The sequence below is a fragment of the Lagopus muta genome, chromosome 1 (genome assembly GCF_023343835.1).
Source record: "Lagopus muta isolate bLagMut1 chromosome 1, bLagMut1 primary, whole genome shotgun sequence".
In the NCBI taxonomy this organism is placed as follows: Eukaryota; Metazoa; Chordata; class Aves; order Galliformes; family Phasianidae; genus Lagopus; species Lagopus muta.
Genome location: NC_064433.1, coordinates 79,020,984 through 79,040,223, shown reverse-complemented (window position 1 = coordinate 79,040,223; position 19,240 = coordinate 79,020,984). Strand labels below are relative to the sequence as shown.

General features: G+C 36.6%; 1 protein-coding gene across 3 annotated transcripts in view; it reads right to left on the bottom strand.

The window, feature by feature from the left end:
* SPAG17 (sperm associated antigen 17) overlaps nt 1–19,240 on the bottom strand; it is a 92,642-nt gene that overhangs the window by 27,932 nt on the left and 45,470 nt on the right. For 2 of the 3 annotated variants that reach the window (XM_048941345.1, XM_048941355.1), the window contains exons 19-28: nt 19,089–19,183; nt 18,022–18,258; nt 16,434–16,545; nt 15,781–15,909; nt 13,700–13,813; nt 9,051–9,256; nt 4,958–5,078; nt 3,704–4,122; nt 1,936–2,065; nt 113–333 (exon numbers count right to left, since the gene is read on the bottom strand). In XM_048941345.1, coding sequence (XP_048797302.1) covers nt 113–333; nt 1,936–2,065; nt 3,704–4,122; nt 4,958–5,078; nt 9,051–9,256; nt 13,700–13,813; nt 15,781–15,909; nt 16,434–16,545; nt 18,022–18,258; nt 19,089–19,183 — 1,784 coding nt within the window. The remainder of the gene's footprint in view (nt 1–112; nt 334–1,935; nt 2,066–3,703; nt 4,123–4,957; nt 5,079–9,050; nt 9,257–13,699; nt 13,814–15,780; nt 15,910–16,433; nt 16,546–18,021; nt 18,259–19,088; nt 19,184–19,240) is intronic. The other variant, XM_048941365.1, reaches the window with a different exon arrangement.

The following is a 19,240-nucleotide window of genomic DNA, read 5'->3' as shown; positions in this document are numbered from 1 at the left end:
ATGTAATTACACAGTCTGTAGGATGTTTTGAAAATGTTTTCTGCAACAGATGATGGCAGCCCTGTCACATAGCTTAGTAGACAGTGGTATAACAACACAAAAATAGTATTACTGTTCCATCAGCTGGGTCAGTTGCCTGATAGAATAAGATTGGCTCCAGATCCATTTGCCTTCCTCCTTCAGTTCCCACTCGAATGCCTAATGGGGTTGTTGTTATCCAGGTTCCTGCTTGATTCTCCTTAGGTTGCTCAGGATTGACCAGACCCTGAGTAACGTCTTCAAATATTTCCTCCTTCTTTGGGTGCAATGCAATGTTTTTGTCACTGCCTTTTCCTGCAGAAACAAAAAATTCTGTGTAAGACTTGGTATTGTCTAAGGAAAAAGACAAAATCAATCAACTAAAGAGTTTCTGTGAGTATTGGCTTTGATAGAATTGAAAGAATAATTTATCATAGAATCACAGACTCAGGCGAGAGGGAAATAACAAGACCTATTATTCAAAATTGTTCACTTGAACCAATCTTGTTTAATATGTTTATTAACAACACAGGAAAAGTAAACAGGATGCTATGATATTCGATTATGACATGGCTTTGGAACGTACCATGAATATAGAAGGGAATCTGAATGGCTTAAAAGGAAAAAAAAACATCCCAAACTGTCCCACTAGCTTGAGGACTAAAGTACTAGGAATCGATAAAGCCCAACAGAAATAAGTTACAGCAAAAAGGATTAAGACAAATGATTTCTGCTTCATACACATTTGAAAGAGTAGAATGAGATAAAGATCTGGATATAGCATCCATGTAGAATGACTACAATTGTCAGCATGAAAGTACAGTGACAAAAAAGGCAAATACAAGCCTAAGGTTCACCAGAAGTAAAGAGATGCAGATTAGACTGTGAAAGGCAATGAAGAGATCTTATCAAGAATACAACAGAGAATCTGATCACTCACATTAAGAAAGAGAACTAGACTAAGTGTAGGTAAAAGACAATAGCATGGCCTGGGTAGGAGTCTAAAAGTTTACAGTTTATAAGTCCTAGAAAAAAAAAAAAAAAGAAACAAAACAAAACAAAGTGTAAATATTCACCATAAATTTGTCAAGACTAAGTAGCAGAGAGGAAAGGTGGGGGGCAGGAGAGGGAAGTCATTATAAAGAAATAAAAGATATATACTGGTCAGAGATATGGAGACGGAAAATTAGAAGATAGTTTGTCAGTTCTTAAACATGATTCTAGATTTCCTAAGGAATATCCTAAGAACAGAGAACTGGACTTGAAGATTCAGAAAATTTCTTTTTACAAGACTTCTCTTTAGCAGCAATTTTTATTCACATACTTCCAATAAATTATAAAGTAATGTTATGGCAAGTCCTAATCATTCTTTGCACTACTTAGCACTGAGAGTCGTGTAGGACCACACTGTGAGGTATGAAGCAAACACATATTTGCCTCCTTCTCTTTGAAATGGAATGACATGAGAATACTTGGACAGACCACAAGCTTATACAATCAAATAATGAATAAAGCAGGTGTCCTGAAATAGATACAGTGAGAAAGAAAAATACAGCAAGTCCACTGTAAATGGGACGTATCTCAATATAACAATTAAAAACTGTGTAACGTGAAAGTAAAGATTTGATGTTCCTGGAGTTACAAGGCTTTATCTGAAAAGACTGTTACTAAATCACTCTGCTAGATATGTAGTTCTTACATACCCTTTTATTATTAGAGCTCTTAAGTGTTATAAGAAAGCTGGAGTAGGAGGGAAATGATCTGCTATGAAGATAACAAATAAGCAGTGTATAGCAGCTGAGTACAGATAAATTGCATTTTACACCAGCACAATTTTTAGACCAAAGAAAAATGCCCTTTACTGAGTATCATCAGCCCTGCTCACATTAAATCTATCCAAAACACTGGAAACATTACCTCTCCTAGTACTCATCTCAGCTAAAGGTTCTGGTTCTGATAATGGTTGCATGTTTTCTGGAATTACAGGTGGTGGTAGGACAGGGCCAGAATCAGGACTTCTACTCACTGTGCCATCAGCAAACAGAATCTACAGAAATCAAAGACATATTAGAGACTAAAATAATTTCAAACACTAATAAGAAGTCTCAATATGTCACAAATACAATAGTCACTAGAATTTAGCATGCGATGAAGGAAGAAATGTAAGGCTCACAGAATAAATGAACTAAATGAAATACAGAATAAAAGAACTTATATTAAAAAAAAGAAAGGACTGCTAATTAGTTCAGTTCACATATCTAATCAGCGGGGATTCTATTTAGTAACAGGTAGGCATGCATAAAAGCAAAGGTTTTGAGTGCTTAAGTGGTCAAAGGTTGATATTTTTTGATGAATACCACTTTTCCTAACAGCAGTGCCACCGTATTTATCTGTATTCAGGTATTCCACATGTCTAGGATTGCTGCTAATTTTTCTAGCCATCAAGTCTAACAAAAAGAATTAATGGTTATTTATTTTACTATAGCTGATTTCTGAGATCTACTGTCCATAATATCTAACTCTTGATATGCAAATTTCCTTGTGTGATTAAGCACAGAATTACCTCATTAATCTCTGAACACATTTACAAATAGAAAACAGATATACTGTGGAGAAAACATACAATGTGGAAAACATATGGACAACATACGGTCATATCTCAAGACCTACAGTTCCTGTAAGATAATTAACCATTTATTTTTCTTTCTGAGTGCTTGTCTATATGCTTTCCATTCTTCTATAACTCATAGATGTTAAATTAATACAAAGAAGGAGGCATCTAGAATCTGTGCATACAAAGACTGTGGTATGACCATCCTAGGCACACGAGCCCTGAATTCTTCAGTTGGGAGACTGCATCCGGAGGATATACAAACGAAAGGCAGCTAGTTTCTTTGCATACTACAGAAATCGGTATGTTTTTCTGAAATCTTGGATAAATGGTTTAAGATTTAATGTAACAAATGAACGTAACAAAGTTGTACTAGCAGTTGTGGCCTACTTAAACTGTTTAAAAAAAAAAAGAGGAAACAAGGAATAATTTTGACAGTCTCTGAGTCAAAGCACACATCTTTTCATCAATTTGATTACAATACACAGAGTATTAGACTTAGAAAAGATAATATAAGATTTATAAGATTATAGTATCTGCAAAAGTGGCATCTAACTTATGTTACCTAAAAGGTACCAAAATTCTGGGCAACCTAATTTGTGTATACACAAAGAAGGAACTTAGGAATACAGTGTTTTTGATGAAAATTTAGGATACCAAAAGGTGTCTACAGGACTGACAAGTGTATCTTTTCTTAACCTTGTATGAAAAAAGATACGGATGCATTTGTGTCACCAAAAATAAGAAAGATGAACTAATACACACTTCAGATGATTCATGTAGGTCTCAGAACTATATTATGTAGTTCTCAAAACTATACTAAGCTGTTTCCTAATCCCAAAATTGCCTAAAATGTTCACATGCCTAAAGTTTTCACCATTAAAATTCCTTGTGCTTGTTATGGTATCTGATTCTGAACAAAGCCAGGAGCATTTTAGTCTTGACACTGCTGCAAAATTCATTGTTACTCAACTCCAACACTGACAAACTATATACTTATCTATGCCAGCTGAGAAAGCACAAATTCAATGATAACACTACACAGGCTGCTTCCAATGACTCTGCAAAACATACCAAGGTAGATCCATCCATCATGTATCTTACAACAGTTCCTTGACTGGTGATGACTCTTGATACCTCTTGTTTTCTTTGACTTGTCACTGATGCATATAGACGAGAGTTGTTCACGTTCTGGGGATAACTTTGCCTAACAAGAATTTTCAAAGCTGGTTGCTTGGCATTTTCTCTCTTGGTGTCGTCTTGTTTTATTTCACCTTCTATAGCCTCATGTTCCTTCTCTTCGCTTCCCACAGCCTTCTCTCCCTCCACCTCGTTTGCTTTGGCCTCATCTTTTTCAGCCTCCTCTTCCTTGGCTTCATCCGCTTCAGTCCGCCATTTCTCGCCCTCCTCTTCTCTGACTTTATATGTTCTGATCTGACCTTTCTCAACCTCATCTTCCTTAGCTTCAACTGTAGCAGCTGCACCTTCCAAATCTGAAAACAAATTCTGAATTACTTAGTACACATGTTCCAACAGGGTTAAACACCCAGTATCGAGTTGTTTACATATGATATTCAACTTAAGCTACTAAGACTAACTCAACTTGGCTTCTTCTGTAATCCACAGAGAGAGGGACAGTTTCTGCTTCTTGGATAGCAATTCAAAGCAGTTATCTACTCAGAAACTCTGCATCGTCCTATTGATGTGTCTTTCCCACATGAAAAAAAGGAAAATTTTAGATTGGTTTAGTATGGATGCTGAACTTTTAGAAAACTGAAATTAGATAGAGGAATCTCCAAACTAGCTCTAAAAAGGAAAAAAAATTACTGAGTTTCGCCAAGTTTGAGATGGAATAGGAAACGAACATAGATATTCTGTCTACTTCAATAAATAAAGTTTTTAGGACAAATTAAGGACACGTATTGAGTGTGCTACTGAGTATAATAGGCAACTGTGTCAAGAGATTGCATGTACGTGTATGTCACAGCTCTGTTCATCTCAGCCATTCAATATTTGAACTTATGCTCCTTGTCAAATTGTGTTTGAAAATTCTCTGTATCCTTTTCACTGCACTTCATATCACATTGATCATAGCACATTTATAAACTAAATGTGCTAAACTAAATTTATAGCACCAAACTGACAGAATATTAATACTGTATTCAAATTAAAATGTTACTTACGTTGTGATTACTATTAAACAGACTTTATAACAGAATTAGAAATCTGAGATGTTAAACCTAAATCTCTCAAGACAAAGAAACATTTTTATCTGTAATTTTAACTTCTTTAAAAGGTTCTTATTCTGTAGTGGTTCAAAAAACTAGCCTTCAAAACTTTCACCAAGGAAAGTTAATACTAGTCCATTAGGACAGGAGACGTTGAGGCTTCGGGAAGCAAGAGCAGCTGACATCACTTTTGTTTGGGAAGCTGGTTCTTCTACTTCCACCTGCAGGAAGTAACAAACCTTACTTAGTTTTATTCCACATTTATAAAGACTTAAGACAAAATTAGACTAGATTTCAGTTTTACCCAAACATAACAAAATGTACGTTCTGTCACTGATTTGTAGCATTTTGAAAGTGTATGGATTCTGAATTGAAAGCATTAGCTTATTTTCTTTGATTATGCTATCTTATTTTATTCATCTTTATTAACCTTTGAAGAAAAAACATTCTTGACTATTTATTTTGCCGAGTCGTTAAGCGATCTTATGTACAGTGTCAGGATGAAATAAAAGGTAACATGAAGCAGAAGAGCACTGAGTTTGTATCAGCTATTCTAACTTCAACAGTTAAAAAAGTGCATAAAATAGAAGTAACACTACATCAAGTCTGATGGATGTACAGCAGACGAGAAAAGAACAGGAAGGAATGCTTGACAGACAAAAAGTGTAGTCCTCTGCACTACTCCGTAGTACAAATAGAAAAGATGAGGATGACCAAAATAATGTCTGAAGGCTCTAGAAAATACAGGAAAAATACAACAATGGATCCTTTGATGTCAACCTCACAGATAAGTATGTGACAATGAACTACGCTATACCAATAATCATAAGATGAAAAGTTTTGGGTTGCAGGTGAAGGTAAGAGAGCACTAGTCTCTGTATTACCCTGTATTTTTAATTTATATGGATGGAAATATAGGGGAAAATAGGGAAAACTGGCAGATGCTTTGCCACATCTTTTTAACAGGGGACATTTTATGGTTACCTTACAAAATATTACTGGGTCATTAAGGCTACTCTCACTATCCTAAAATCACAGCCATACAATTGTGGGGTAGACATCACAGAATAGGGTGGAAGTAACCCTCACTTGTCCTCTACTTCCCCCTTTCCAATGGTAGAAAAAGTATAACTATATCATTAGAGAAAACTGGTAGTATAACCTATCCTAAACATTTCCAGGGCTAGACATTTCCTAGTTTCCCTAGGCAAATCTATTCCAATTATTAATCTCACTGAGATTTCCCTATTGGTCAGCCTGAACCATTCTGATAAAAAATTAATTTACTTCTGATTATTTCTTCTGATTATATGGGCTAGTGTAAGAGATCTTCTTGTCCCTCTTCTGCAAGCTGTTCTCTCTCTCAATTTGGGATCAAACAAACCCAAACCAAGTCTTTTAACCTTTCCTCACTGGTAAAGTTTTCAAGACTTCGGGTTGTTTTTAGTACTCTCCTCAGATGTATTTAATGTGGCCCATATTTTTCTTTACCAGTACTGATGGGAAGAATAATTTTACATACTTAACAAGTTATACTCTTGTTTAGTCATCTTAGTATGGTGTTTGCCCTTCTCACAGCAAGATGGCATTACTGACTTGTATATAAATTTTCATTCTTTTCAACTCTCAGACCTTTTTTTGCATTATTGTCACTGATAAAATGGTCGTACGTTCTACAGATTACTGATTATTTATACACAATTACAGAACCTAGTACATGTTTTTACTGTTTTCCAGACACTGTTTATGTGAATTTATCAAGTTCACTTCAGACTCTAAAGCTGTCCTTCAAAATATTTGCAGATTCACACAACTAGGTACTGCATGCACTAGCAAAGGAACATTGCTTGTCTTACAGACTTTTTATTAGAATACAAAAAATAAAGGACTGAAGACATTCTAAATGAAACAGTAAGAAGTTTTTTTGGAAAAAGAGATGGAACATAAAGGTTTTGACAGAATTTTATTGGTAGGGGAGTGTGTGGGGGGTTTAATGTACCGTACAATTGTGATATGTTATTGTCAGTGCTGTCTGGCAAGTTCCCTTGCTCGAGCTCTTCAAGTATTTAGTTAAATTTGAGAAAATTAGACCAGCAGGGCTTTTTGTGGATATGGGCAGAATCCAAGTTGAAAGAGCCACAGCATAGCATCATTTACTAGGTACCACAGAGAAGCATAGCTATTTCATATCAGAGAACCTTCCATGGATATCCTAAAAGCATTCAGTATCTTTTCATTCTTGTCTTTCTTACTGCCCTCCCCTGTAACTTGATGTGCACTGGAAACTATCTCCTGTTTCAAATATATCTATACTGCATTTAACCCCCTCCTTTCCATGTTGCCTACTCTGCATCTTTGAACAGCTCGGCCCAGCTCTGTTAACATAATTACAGTCTCCATTCAACCTCCCTTGCCAAGAGGGCTAAGAATAGGTATCATAAACTGCTGAAGAGGGCATAGCAGGAGTGATTTTGAAATAAATGGTGAAGTGACCAGTGTGACCCATTTCTCCCTCACCCACGTTTCCATGCCAAAAAATTGTTTTCTCACAGAACTTTGTGGAAGAATTTCAAGATCAAATGCTAAGCACTTTTGAGGCACATGGCTCTGTAATTTCTACCATACTTTGTGACAAGCATTCCATAAAACAAATGCAGAATCTACTTCTAAAATGTCATCCATCCTTTCCAAAGCCCTGTCCTGAGGCAGAATTCCTTCAGCCATGGGCAGAAGCAGCTTCCTAATTGCTGGAGCCTGGCTTGTGATTTGTTGAAAAAAATCAAACTGCATAGCAAGCTTTTCCAAAAATGGTAACATTAATTTGGCTAAATGCTGAGTGTTGTACTTGGGTCATAACTCCAGGAAGTAGTATATACTTGAGGAGGAGAGGCTGGAAAGTTGTCCAGCAGTGGGCCTGATAGTGTTGGTTGACAGCTAGTTGAACACAAGCAAGCAGTGTGCCCAGGTGCCTTGTATCAGAAATAGTGCAGGTAGCAGGACTAGAAAAGATATTGTCCCTCTGTATTTGGTACTTGTGAGACCACATCTTGAATACTGCGTTTAGTTTTGGGCCCCTCAACACAAGAAAGATGGTCGCTGGACCACATTCAGAGAGGGCCAACAAAGCTGGTGAAGGGACTAAAAAACAAGGATCTGAGCAGGGGCTGGGTTAGAAGGAAAGCCATTTGGATGTGTTTTGCAACCTGCCGTTTTAATTAGAGTACTGTCATCTCTTGGCTGCTTGCAGACCTCCAAAGAGATGTTGTGCCCTGCTAGAAAGAATTTCTTCATGGTTAAACATCAGAATAGGCAGTCCATGAAAGTGGTGGAGTTACCATTTCTTAAGTTATTTAATGGATTTGTGGACACGGACATGGTTTTTAGGGACATGGTTTAGTGATGGATTAGCTAGGGTTAGGTCAACAGTCAGACTTGATCTTTTCTAACTGATTCTAATGATTCTATGAATCCAGTTTGGTTGGCTGAAGACTTTCCAATACAGATTTCAGAAAGCACAGAGAAGTTCTCTTATCTGGTTAAAATAGAAAGTTTAACCATAGAAGAAGTTTTAACCATGGAAGTTCTGTACAAACACAAGGAATAATTTCTTTACTATGAGAGTGATGGATCACTGGAACAGACAAGAGCAATCTGTTTAATCTCTCTCTGGAGATATTCAAAACCCATTAGGAAACTTTCCTGTGTGGCCTACTGTAGGGAACCTGCTTTAGCAGGAGGGTTGAACTAGATGATCTAAATGTCCCTTCTAACCCTTACAGTTCTTAATTCTGCGTTGCTGCATAAAAACCAATTTCTAGAGCAGCCCTAATCAATGAGAATGTAACAGGTGTAACTGTAAAACCAAAATCAATGCAAGTATGTGGATCACTGCTCTACATCACAAAGCTTTAAAAGCTACCTTAATTAACAGCTACCAATATTTACACTTGAGAATCATAGAATTGCTCAGGTTAGAAAAGACCTTAAAGACCATTGAGTCCAACCATGACCAAAATGGTTTTTATACAACTGGAGAAAGTAAAGCATATCCTTAGAAGCACCATAAATTATTAAGAATTTGTTGAAACACTCCTCAAAATCCTGAGAAGAATATATATTTCTATTACCTAAGTGTAGGTATTTAAATTTTTGTTTCTTTTCTATGTTCAGTGGACAATCATCTGTTTTCTTACCTTTTCTTCTTGTTTTTCATTGTTGTCTGGTGGTGAAGAGCTTATTCTGCTACTGCTTGATTTTGTAGATGGCAGAGATTTTCCTGATTTTTGTTTGACTGACTTGTCTTTTTTTCCTGAAGCTGATGTAATGGAAGGAGGAACAGTCAGAATATGAACAGAAGGAACGTTCAGAATTGCTGCTAAGATGGGATCTGTTTCGTCATCTAAAGAAAGGGAAAACATTATTTTTAATGCAATTAAGCTTCATAAATGTAAATTGTTACACTCATTTTTGACAAGATTTTATACTCTAAATTTTATCCTTGAAATAATGAATTCAGTGGTATCAGATAGACGGTCTGAACATATTAAATTATTTGGAATGGGCTATTTGACAATTGAAAAGGAATCTTGAAACTATCGTTCCCCTTAGTTTGGAATTGGCCTCAAAATAGAATACACAACTTTTAAATTCTGTTTTAACTCCAGAATACTTACACACATGGAGAAATTTTGAGTCTAATGCCTAAGATAAGATAGATGGAGCATAGACTGACTCCAGCAATTTTGGGTATCATAGCTCTATTCTGTTTCAATGATTCAGAAATAATTTTTTTCTTAAGTTCTCCCATTTCTTAAAAGTCAAGCATTACAACAGTCTGCTATGTTGACATTAAGTATTCGCATTACCTTCTGAAACAGTGACTTGAAAATAATAAGATATTCTGTGAGGTAGGTGACTGTCCCCCTCTATTCTGCCCTTGTGAGCCCCATGTAGAGTACTGCATCCAAGCCTAGGGCCCCCAATACAGGAAAGACATGGAGCTTTTGGAGAGGATCCAAAGGAGGGTCACAAAGATGATCCAAAGGCTGGAGCACCACTCCTATGAAGATAGGCTGAAGGAACTGGGCTTGTTCAGCCTAAAAAATTGAACGCTGCAGGAAGACCTCATTGTGGCCTTTCAGTATTTAGAGGGAGTTTATAAACATGGGGGAAAACAACTTTTACACAGGTAGATAGTGATAGGACAAGGGGGAATAGTTTTAAACTAAAGGAAAAGAAATGTAGATTAGATGTCAGGGGGGAAGCTTTTAATGAGAGTGGTGAGGTGCTCATGAGACAGGCTGTGTGGAGAAGTTATGGATGCCCTGCCCTGGTGGTTTTAAGGCCAGGTTGGATAGATCCCTACTTGATCTAGTGGCTGGCAAGCCTGTCTGTGGCAGCAGGGTGAGAACTTGATGATCCTCGAGATCTGCTCCAACCCAAGCCATTGTATGATTCTATGATTATCTCAGAAAACAGCTTTTGGAAACCTTTAAAAAAATTTAATATATATAGCAAGCTTGATCTGCTTCGTAGTTTCTGAAACTCTGAAGTTTAATGAGAAGTCAGTCATTGCAAAAGTGTCTTTTGGAAAACTTTCAAAAATCCTTTTTTCTTTTTTGGTAAAATTACTTCTTAATTTTGCTTCTTACAATGAGCAATGTATTTTAATGTGAAAAACTAATAGGTTAGGCAAAGAAAAGTTAATGAACTCATTGACAAATTGCAAGCCAACCTGGAGTTAGACAAAGGAAAAAAATTACATACGGAAGCATGCTAATAAAACTATTCTGGCATGAGGTCACAGGGTCTTCTGTAACGTAGACAAAGTGTTAATACATTTTTGGGTCAACAAGCTAAAAGGTAGGCCCAATACCTACTAAACGCACAGTTTCCAGGGAAGTTTTGACTTACATGCTTTTAGCTCTGCAGATAAGAAGACGCTTAAAACACCCCAAAAAACATATTCTAATCCACTAGAAAGGCTGTTTGTGTGCTCAGGAACATTTGCCTTAAGGAGGATTCTGGATCTATGAGAACTGCAAAGATGACACAAAATTTGACAATCTAAGACTGAAAGAAACTATCATCACCAGAAGATCATCTAATGAGCAGTCCACAGAAAACAAGTCTTCCACCTCAGGTTTTAACCTAATTCTTCTCTCAGCTTCTGTCTTGATGCTTGCATTAGGGAAATGCAGCAATCATAGCACCATAGCACCATAGCACCATAGCACCATAGCACCATAGCACCATAGCACCATAGCACCATAGCACCATAGCACCATAGCACCATAGCACCATAGCACCATAGCACCATAGCACCATAGAATCACCCGGGCTGGAAGGGACCTCAAGGATCATGTAGTTCCAACCCCCCTGCCTAGCAGGGCCACCAAACATACACATTCAGATCAGGTTGCCCAGGACCCCGTCCAACCTGGCCTTGAACACGTCCAAGGACGGGGCATCCACAACCTCCCTGGGCAGCCCGTTCCAGGGCTGAATACATCCATAGCCTTCAGCCTGACAGAAAAATTTAGATCACCTTGAGGACTTTTAAGTACCCATTTTCAATAGCTGATGCATGGCTGATGTGCACAAATCTGATACTTTGTTAGGGGGCTCTGTTTTCAGGTGTTTAAATTTATGATATGTGACTTCTACAGTTCATTGTAGAGGAAATCTCTACAGAGGAAAGATGAACAAATCTGTTTTATTTGTAATAAGCCAGTGATAAGTTCTCAACTAATTATATAAAATCAGAAAGTTTAACGTTCTCAATGGGGACCATGTGATGTAAATTTATTAGAGAACACAACTGTGAAATGAACCACAGAAGTATCAATCTATAGGTGGATGATTAGTAGAAACAGCTGATGAATAATCTTTGGCAGAGGTAGTTCTCTACTGAGAAGCATAATAGCTAAAACAAAGGGCTGAAGGAACTGGCTTTTAAAATCATTTAGTGAATGTGATCCATCTTATCAAGTTTGTATAAAAATTCACGTGATCACTGCAAACTAGTTACAAACAAGCACTTATTTAGGTATAAAAGCTGTTATAGGCTCTCAGCCTCTGAGGAAATTTCATCTACTCTTACAACTCTGGTTGTCCTGAAAAAAGGATGACACTCTGAAGGCAGCAATGGAAGAATGGATTGTCATGACAGAGAGCAAATATCTTCAGAAATCTTGAGAATTATGGGAAATTCCAGAGGACTATCAAAGCAGGGTAGGTTCCTTTCCTGTTTAAAACAAAATCAGATCTCTAGGACTTGGGAGCTGTACTCTCAGGATTTCATCAAGGCTCAAACTGCAACTGCACAGTTTTCATAACATCCAGATGCAAAAATTCCAGAAGAGCTCAAGTAGTTCAAAGTGATGAAGAGCTTACTTACTAAATCTGAAGTTAGATTTGGGTTAAGCTAGAGAAAACAATCTAAAAACTAAAAGGTTTTTTTTTTTGTTTTTATTTTTGTTTTCTTTTTTTTAACCTTAGAAGTTTAATATTAAAATTTAACCAAGAAACAAAAAGCTGGCAAACAATCTGAGTCCTCCTCTCATCTGAACTTCAAAGAGAAATATGGAAGAGGTAAAACAAGGTAAGGAAAAAAAAAACCAAAACAAAAAGAATTTGAGAGGCTCCAAAAAATTATTTCAATGACACAATTTAATCTGTCCATGGAGAAAAGCTCTGGATTACATGCCATTATCATTCTAATTTAGGAATGGATGATGTGCAAAAACAGACTAAGCCCGAGTGTTTCTGGTTAGTATGCTTCTGAGCTCTTACAACACAAACACCCACAAGGGAAATGAAGCCATAAGCAAATGATTGCAGGAAAACTGCAAACGCTCAAAGAATGCCAGTCAGCACTGCTGCATTAACACTCAACATGGCAAAGATTATTCTAATGCAGAACAGGTTGCCTATTGGATATGTGAAAAAAGCCTGAACATCACAGCTGATACGTAAGTGTTTAATTAGACAACTCATTTTTATGCCAAAATACAAGAGTTCTCACAGTCCACTACATTGTGAATGCTATCTTTGCCCAATTTTAAATAGTTCTTCTTTAGAAAATCACTTGGAGAAGATATTTGAATAATTAAAATGGAGTATATAGTTGAATGGTTTACCACAGTCCACACAAAGGTGCACTCAATTAAATGTTTTCATATTTTAAGAACTGAAAAATGCTGGGATTATTCTCTGATCAGAAGAGGGTTTCACTTTTATCCGTGTGATGGTTTCAGTGGCCTTTCAAATGCAATGGAAACAAAAAGCTCTTGGTAAAAGCAGATGCTATTTTCACTGTGGTTTTGTGAAGCAATTGCTTCCAGTTGGTGAATGTGTTTATTGAAAAGCTGAGAGAAATCCCTCATTATGACTGCACAACTAGAACCTACAGGCCCACTCCTAACATAAAATGAAAATTCCATAATCACCTACATAAGTTAATGAAAATATTATTTCTTGGAAAACCAAAAAGATTCCTCAACAAATCACATTTTCTTTGGCTCAAATTAATTTGCTGATTTTGCTGGACTACTTAATAACAATACTTGCAAATTTCTCCCTCCACTGCTCTGTTTTCACAGTAAGTAAAAAAGCATGGAGACCTCTTTCCATTTTGAAATTTAAATCACTGAACATTCTTGACAATGTAATCTCATCTCAAGCTTTGCTGAAAATTCCCCACCATGTGGTAACAGCTGCTAAGAAAGGCAGAATTGCATGCAACAAATTATTGAGTTAAGGGGTGCATGAAAAATAAAAAAAGAAGAAAAAGAATTCCCCCTTTGGTTCTCAAATATCCTCTTCTATTTGCTTATTTTACCTGCTGTCTTCCCTGTAGGTCCATAATAGCTCAGGGACAGCTGGATTCCATTTTCTAACGTGGCTGAAAAAGATCCAAACTTGCTCACAGCTTTCTTTTTATTTTTAATTTTTCCTTAAAAAAAAAAATAAATCAGAATTTTAATGATAGCAACGCACTGCAGAACCATCTGACTTGCAAACAAATGACTGATTTGAACAGTGGCACATTAATCTGGATGACAAACCTGTAAAACAAATTAATATAGAGCAAGGAAAACTTTCTAATTAGCTAGGTGAATTAATAGCAACAACTAGTGAAAATTCTTCGTGAATTTAAACAACAAATGAAACAAGTTCTGGAGTCAAGGATCTTCATTTCCCTTCTTGGTTGACAATAATGCTGAACTGCTCATTTCTATCACACAGGGGATTCCTGTTTAGATAGAAGGAAAGCCTCCCATTGGTGTTGAATGAATAAAAGTGGCTTCAGATGCTAACACACTGTGATTGAAAGTGTCACCTGACAGACGTTAAAATGACATATGACAACTTTCAGAAGGGTGGACAAGAAACGTCATCTGTGGAAGGGTTGCAAATTTTCTATTCATCCAACCTACTGGTGACAGCTGCTGCCAAGGAGAGCAGCAGGAACAAGATGCTGTCTAATGGTAAAGAGTAAAAGAACTAATACTCCTACCTGAAGTTACACTTTTTCAATACTCTCCAGATCTGCATGAGCAATTCTGCAGTGTTTAGGGCAGAGAAATACATATCAAATCATTACAGACCATCTTCCTTCTTGGAACCACCCCCTCAGCAGGTTACAGAAAGGACTCGAGTTCTTTACAGAGAGAGTGGTGAGGTGCTGGAACAGGCTGCCCAGAGAGGTTGTGGATGCCCTGTCCCTGAAGGTATTCAAGGCCTGGTTGAATGGGGCCCTGGGCAGCCTGGTCTGGTATTAAATGGGGAGGTTGGTGGCCCTGCATGTGGCAGGGATGTTGGAGGTTCATGATCCTTGAGTTCCCTTCTAACTCTGGCCATTCTGTGATTCTGTGACTGCGATTCAATAGTTGTGGCATGTTTCTAAATGACACTCACAAGCAATAGATACAGCTGAACTGCAGAAAGGATATTTTTCTACACCAAAGGTCCTGAGAAAGCACTAATTCTACAGCTATATGTCACACAAAAGACGACTCAGTTCAAAGTGGAAAGACTTTTCTTTTCAGAGCAGAAATTTATTCTGGGTATTGTAAAGAATTCAGTTTGCATCCTCTTAGTCTTTCCCAGGCCACATTAAGATCAGATGGAGTCCTATACTAAAAATGAGAATTCTTCTCCTAAGGAATGGTGAATTTTTTCAGTGACTTCCTTGCTTAAAAAAGTGGTTAGCATCTGTTGTCCTGCACTATGCTTATGTCTACGCTTTAATAAGATTTCTGCATGATGCTTAAGTCAGCAAACTGGATTACTATTTAACCTTTTGTTTTTTAATGACTGGGTCTCATTCTGATCTCAGATACAAAGAGTTGTCTCACCCTGTAAGCTGTCATTCCAAATAACACAGTTTTCAAGGGTAAGGACAGAATGGAGCATCCCTCTTTACCATCTTTTTCATCTCCTAACTCAGAAGGTTCAAAGATCATTTCCGTTCCAGCAAGCTGGGGCAGTACTAGATCTGCATGTTTCCAAGACTCCCTCAAGGATTTGAGCTGGAAGACTGGTCACTGGAAAAAATATTTCTACATCTTTTCTGGACTTCTCATGTGGTCAGTAAATTGTAAAACATAGTAGTGACCAGAGAAGTACACATTCATTCTACTTTGTTTTTTTGGATGAGTGGTGCTAATAGCTGAACATTTCACTTATACCTCAAATTCACAGACATCCTGATATCTTTATAATTCTGAATGATGCCTAATAACATACATTCTTGTATACATTCTTCATTTGAAAGAATGCATCTATTCGCAGCAGCACTGATCTTATTTACTCTTTGCAATTAGGAATTTATTTTATGTTAGTTGATAAGGTTTACATCTGACTACTAAATACATCAAACTATTACTTTTTTTTAATGAGTGATGTCAACCCACTAACCTGGTGCAGTTTTCTGTTCTTCGTTATTTTCATGCACTTCAATTTCTGTTAAGTTTTTCTTGGGGTCTGTGATATGAATGAAGAAGTTGTGATTGTCCTTTACCACTTTCACCTTTACCAAAGTTCGACCTACAAAGCAATGGAATACTTTTAGGCTTCAGTACTGATTTCTGTCCCCCAGAAAAGCCTGCACCTGCAACTATAAGTCATACAAAAATAAAATTATACCCACAATAAGAAGTGGGTCCAATTTCTTACTATCAGGCAAAGACGACCAAATTAAGTTTATCTGAATTTAGATTATCTTACTAAGCGTATAGAAAACTTTCTGACAGTTACAACCAATAGACTGTGGAACAACCCTGTTACTTACACTGGACAATTGACTGGGATATGAATTCATGGAATACATTGCATTGGCTGCCACTGAACAATTCTATTTTTTAATACTTTATGAATTTGTTAACCTACTACAGAAAAACTTAAACTTCAGCGGCAATAAAAGCTAACATGGAATTACATGGTACTGTCACAGTATCTTTAACAGAATTTCTACTACTGAAATGCAAAAAAGCATTTATGGATAAAGGAAACTTTGTCATCAGCTATTAAGTGAGACAAAACAAAGTGCTTTGTATGTATAAAATAATCACCTTTTACAAACTCTATCTTCTCTACTTGAATCTGCCCTCCATCAGATGGATAAAGATAGTGATTGATTCCAGATACTTGAATGAGATTCTCCCCTGTGTTGTAACCAAGAAACTGAAAAAATGCAAGTTTTAGACTGTGGGTAAATGAGAAAGGCAAAAGTTGTAAAAGGCAAAAGTTGTGAAGTAGGGTTAGGGTAACCACACTAACATTGTTCAGATCAATATTTCTTGTTCAGAGATCTAATTGTGACTTTAACAAATATATGGCATGTTACTCTTATATCTGAGTAATATATCACTTTCTAACTGAAGTAACTTGTTTCACATGAGTGTAGAATCTAGTTATTCAGTTGTACATAGCCACCATGGGAACTAAAAAGTAGCAAGTAGTCTGGTGGCTTAATAAATAAAAGAGAGAAAGAAAAATTCTGGCCAAATACAAAGAGATAAAATACAAAGTACAATGCCAAGAGATTTGTATGTCCAAACCAAATCTGATAAGGATTCTGATTTCCAGCCCTGGATTTTGGAATTCAGACATGGAGTGCACAGTTAGGCAAGTTCAGATCAGAAATTTACATAGTTATGATTTTGTAGGGTGTACTCAAGCAAGCTCAGACTAAAGTATACTGACTTAAGGAGGTCACTTTATCTGCAGTACATTACCACTGTTTATATCTAGGAAATAGAATTCTGTGCCATAAAGGAACTCTAAGCTTCCTTATTTACATTCCTAAATTTCAAAGAGATGTAAGTAATGAAAAAAGGAGAACTACTTTCATGAATCTGAATCTTCTGTTTTTGTAGATTAATGTCCAGCAAATTTCAAGGAGAAGTGGGATATTATCCATAACTGTCATTTCCCAGTTCTGCAACAATAAATTGCTTTTGGAATATCTAGTCTAATACTTGTTTTGCAGGTCTATAGTTTCTTGGTGTATAGTGAGAAGAAAACTCTGGAATGACAGTCTTGGATGTAAGGCTTACTCTGCAAATAAAATCCAGTGCAAACTGCCTAAAAATGGTTTGGATACTATTGGTAAAGAGTTCCCCCAGTAAGAAATCTCTCTCTGTTAGTGTAACAGACAGAATAGCTTGTATTATGGCACTCCAAGGACATGAATTTTGAAACAGGAAATGGAAGAAACAGTAGATTCCTTTTATTTGATTTCCAATGTGTATAGCCAAAACTTCAGCCAGGTCTAGCAGTCCCCAGATAAATGAATTGGAACAGGTCCTCCTACCCTTCCTACCCTCTCCCATAAATGACACTTCTTTAGGCAAAATTCATCCTATGAAAATACTAACCAGGGACACAAAACCAATATAAAAAATATCAAAATATCAAGTGTTTATGTCATATACATTTAAAAACATCCAAGTTAATTAAATAGTCTTAAATAACAGAAGCTGCATTTCAAAACGTTTAGGAAGCAATCTGATGCAAAAATGATAGAATTGAACAGGACCTAGCTATGATTAATTAGTCCTGCACTTCAGTTTCATAAAGGATTATAGCTTTGCTAATCTTGGCTATATATAAATAGCTGACAATCTCCTAATGTGGTAAAATAATAACACTCTTTACCTTATAAATTTTCTCAGATTGTGTTTCTGGGATGCTGAGATCCTCCTCAGGTTCAGGCACTTTTGCTGGCTCACCCTTAAGCTTCTCTTTGGAAGATTTCTTATTGGAACCTTCACTTTCTTCGCATATTACTGTCTCTTGTCTTTTCATTTTACCACTCAAATTTTCTCTCTTTGCTTCTTTCTCTTCCTTAAGTCGTTCTTCCTCTAGTAATTTATTCTGTTTCTCTTTGCTAGCCTAAATGATAATCAGGAGTTCAGGTTACTTTCTAATCCATGATATTTTATATGTGAAAATTGTATGAGTAAACAAACTCAAAATAACATAGGTTCCTTTGGTCTTCTAAGTTAAAAATAATTTTAAAACTTGCCTACAGTTTCCCAATATTGCATACTATAATCTGCATAAAATTACTGACACACTCAATTCACAGGATCAGTCATTCTTGATCGAAAGAGTTGTACCAGATGATAATTTGTATCCTACACACTCAGTCATAGGGAATTATTGATTTTATAGTTCACTTTTCCACAATGTTTATCACCATATCAGAACAAATTATTGACTGAATTTATTCCCAAAATGTGACATAAAATGGTTTTATCTTTTACAGAAAGAGGGAAGAGCTATTAAGACCAGAATTATTAACCTGTATTAAGACAACATTAGGCATCTGACATTTTCCAGGTTAGCATTTTATATTCTAAGCACACTAATGCATTATCATGAAAGAAACAGTAAGCATTCACAATTACAAGTTAGGCCAATGGCTAACTTGAGCTATGTCAGATCAAGTTGAGTACCCAGGAATTGGTTAAAGCCGTTTCATAGCTACATTCCAGTGGCAGTACTTTAAGTGCAGAGCACTGCACACTGTTAGAAAGATGAGACAGATACACTATGACTGTCTAAAAGAACCAAGAGAGTGCAGCATCAGTTAAGCTAGATCTACCGAGTATAACGGACAGTGCAAGTATGCATAAGTCTACATAAGAATGAAAGCATGCCTTTCTGGCAAATCAGTGTTAATTAAGTCCTTTTCAGAACCATACACATTCTTGCCATACCTTAAGAGAACCTTCTCTAATAAAAGGTCTTCTTTCATTGATGGACTGAGATTCTAGAACGGTGTCCGTTGTGCTCTCTGGTCTTGATGTGCTGTCTTTGAGAAAAGGAGGAGGAATAACTGTGATCATAAATATGTGAAAATTGAACAACT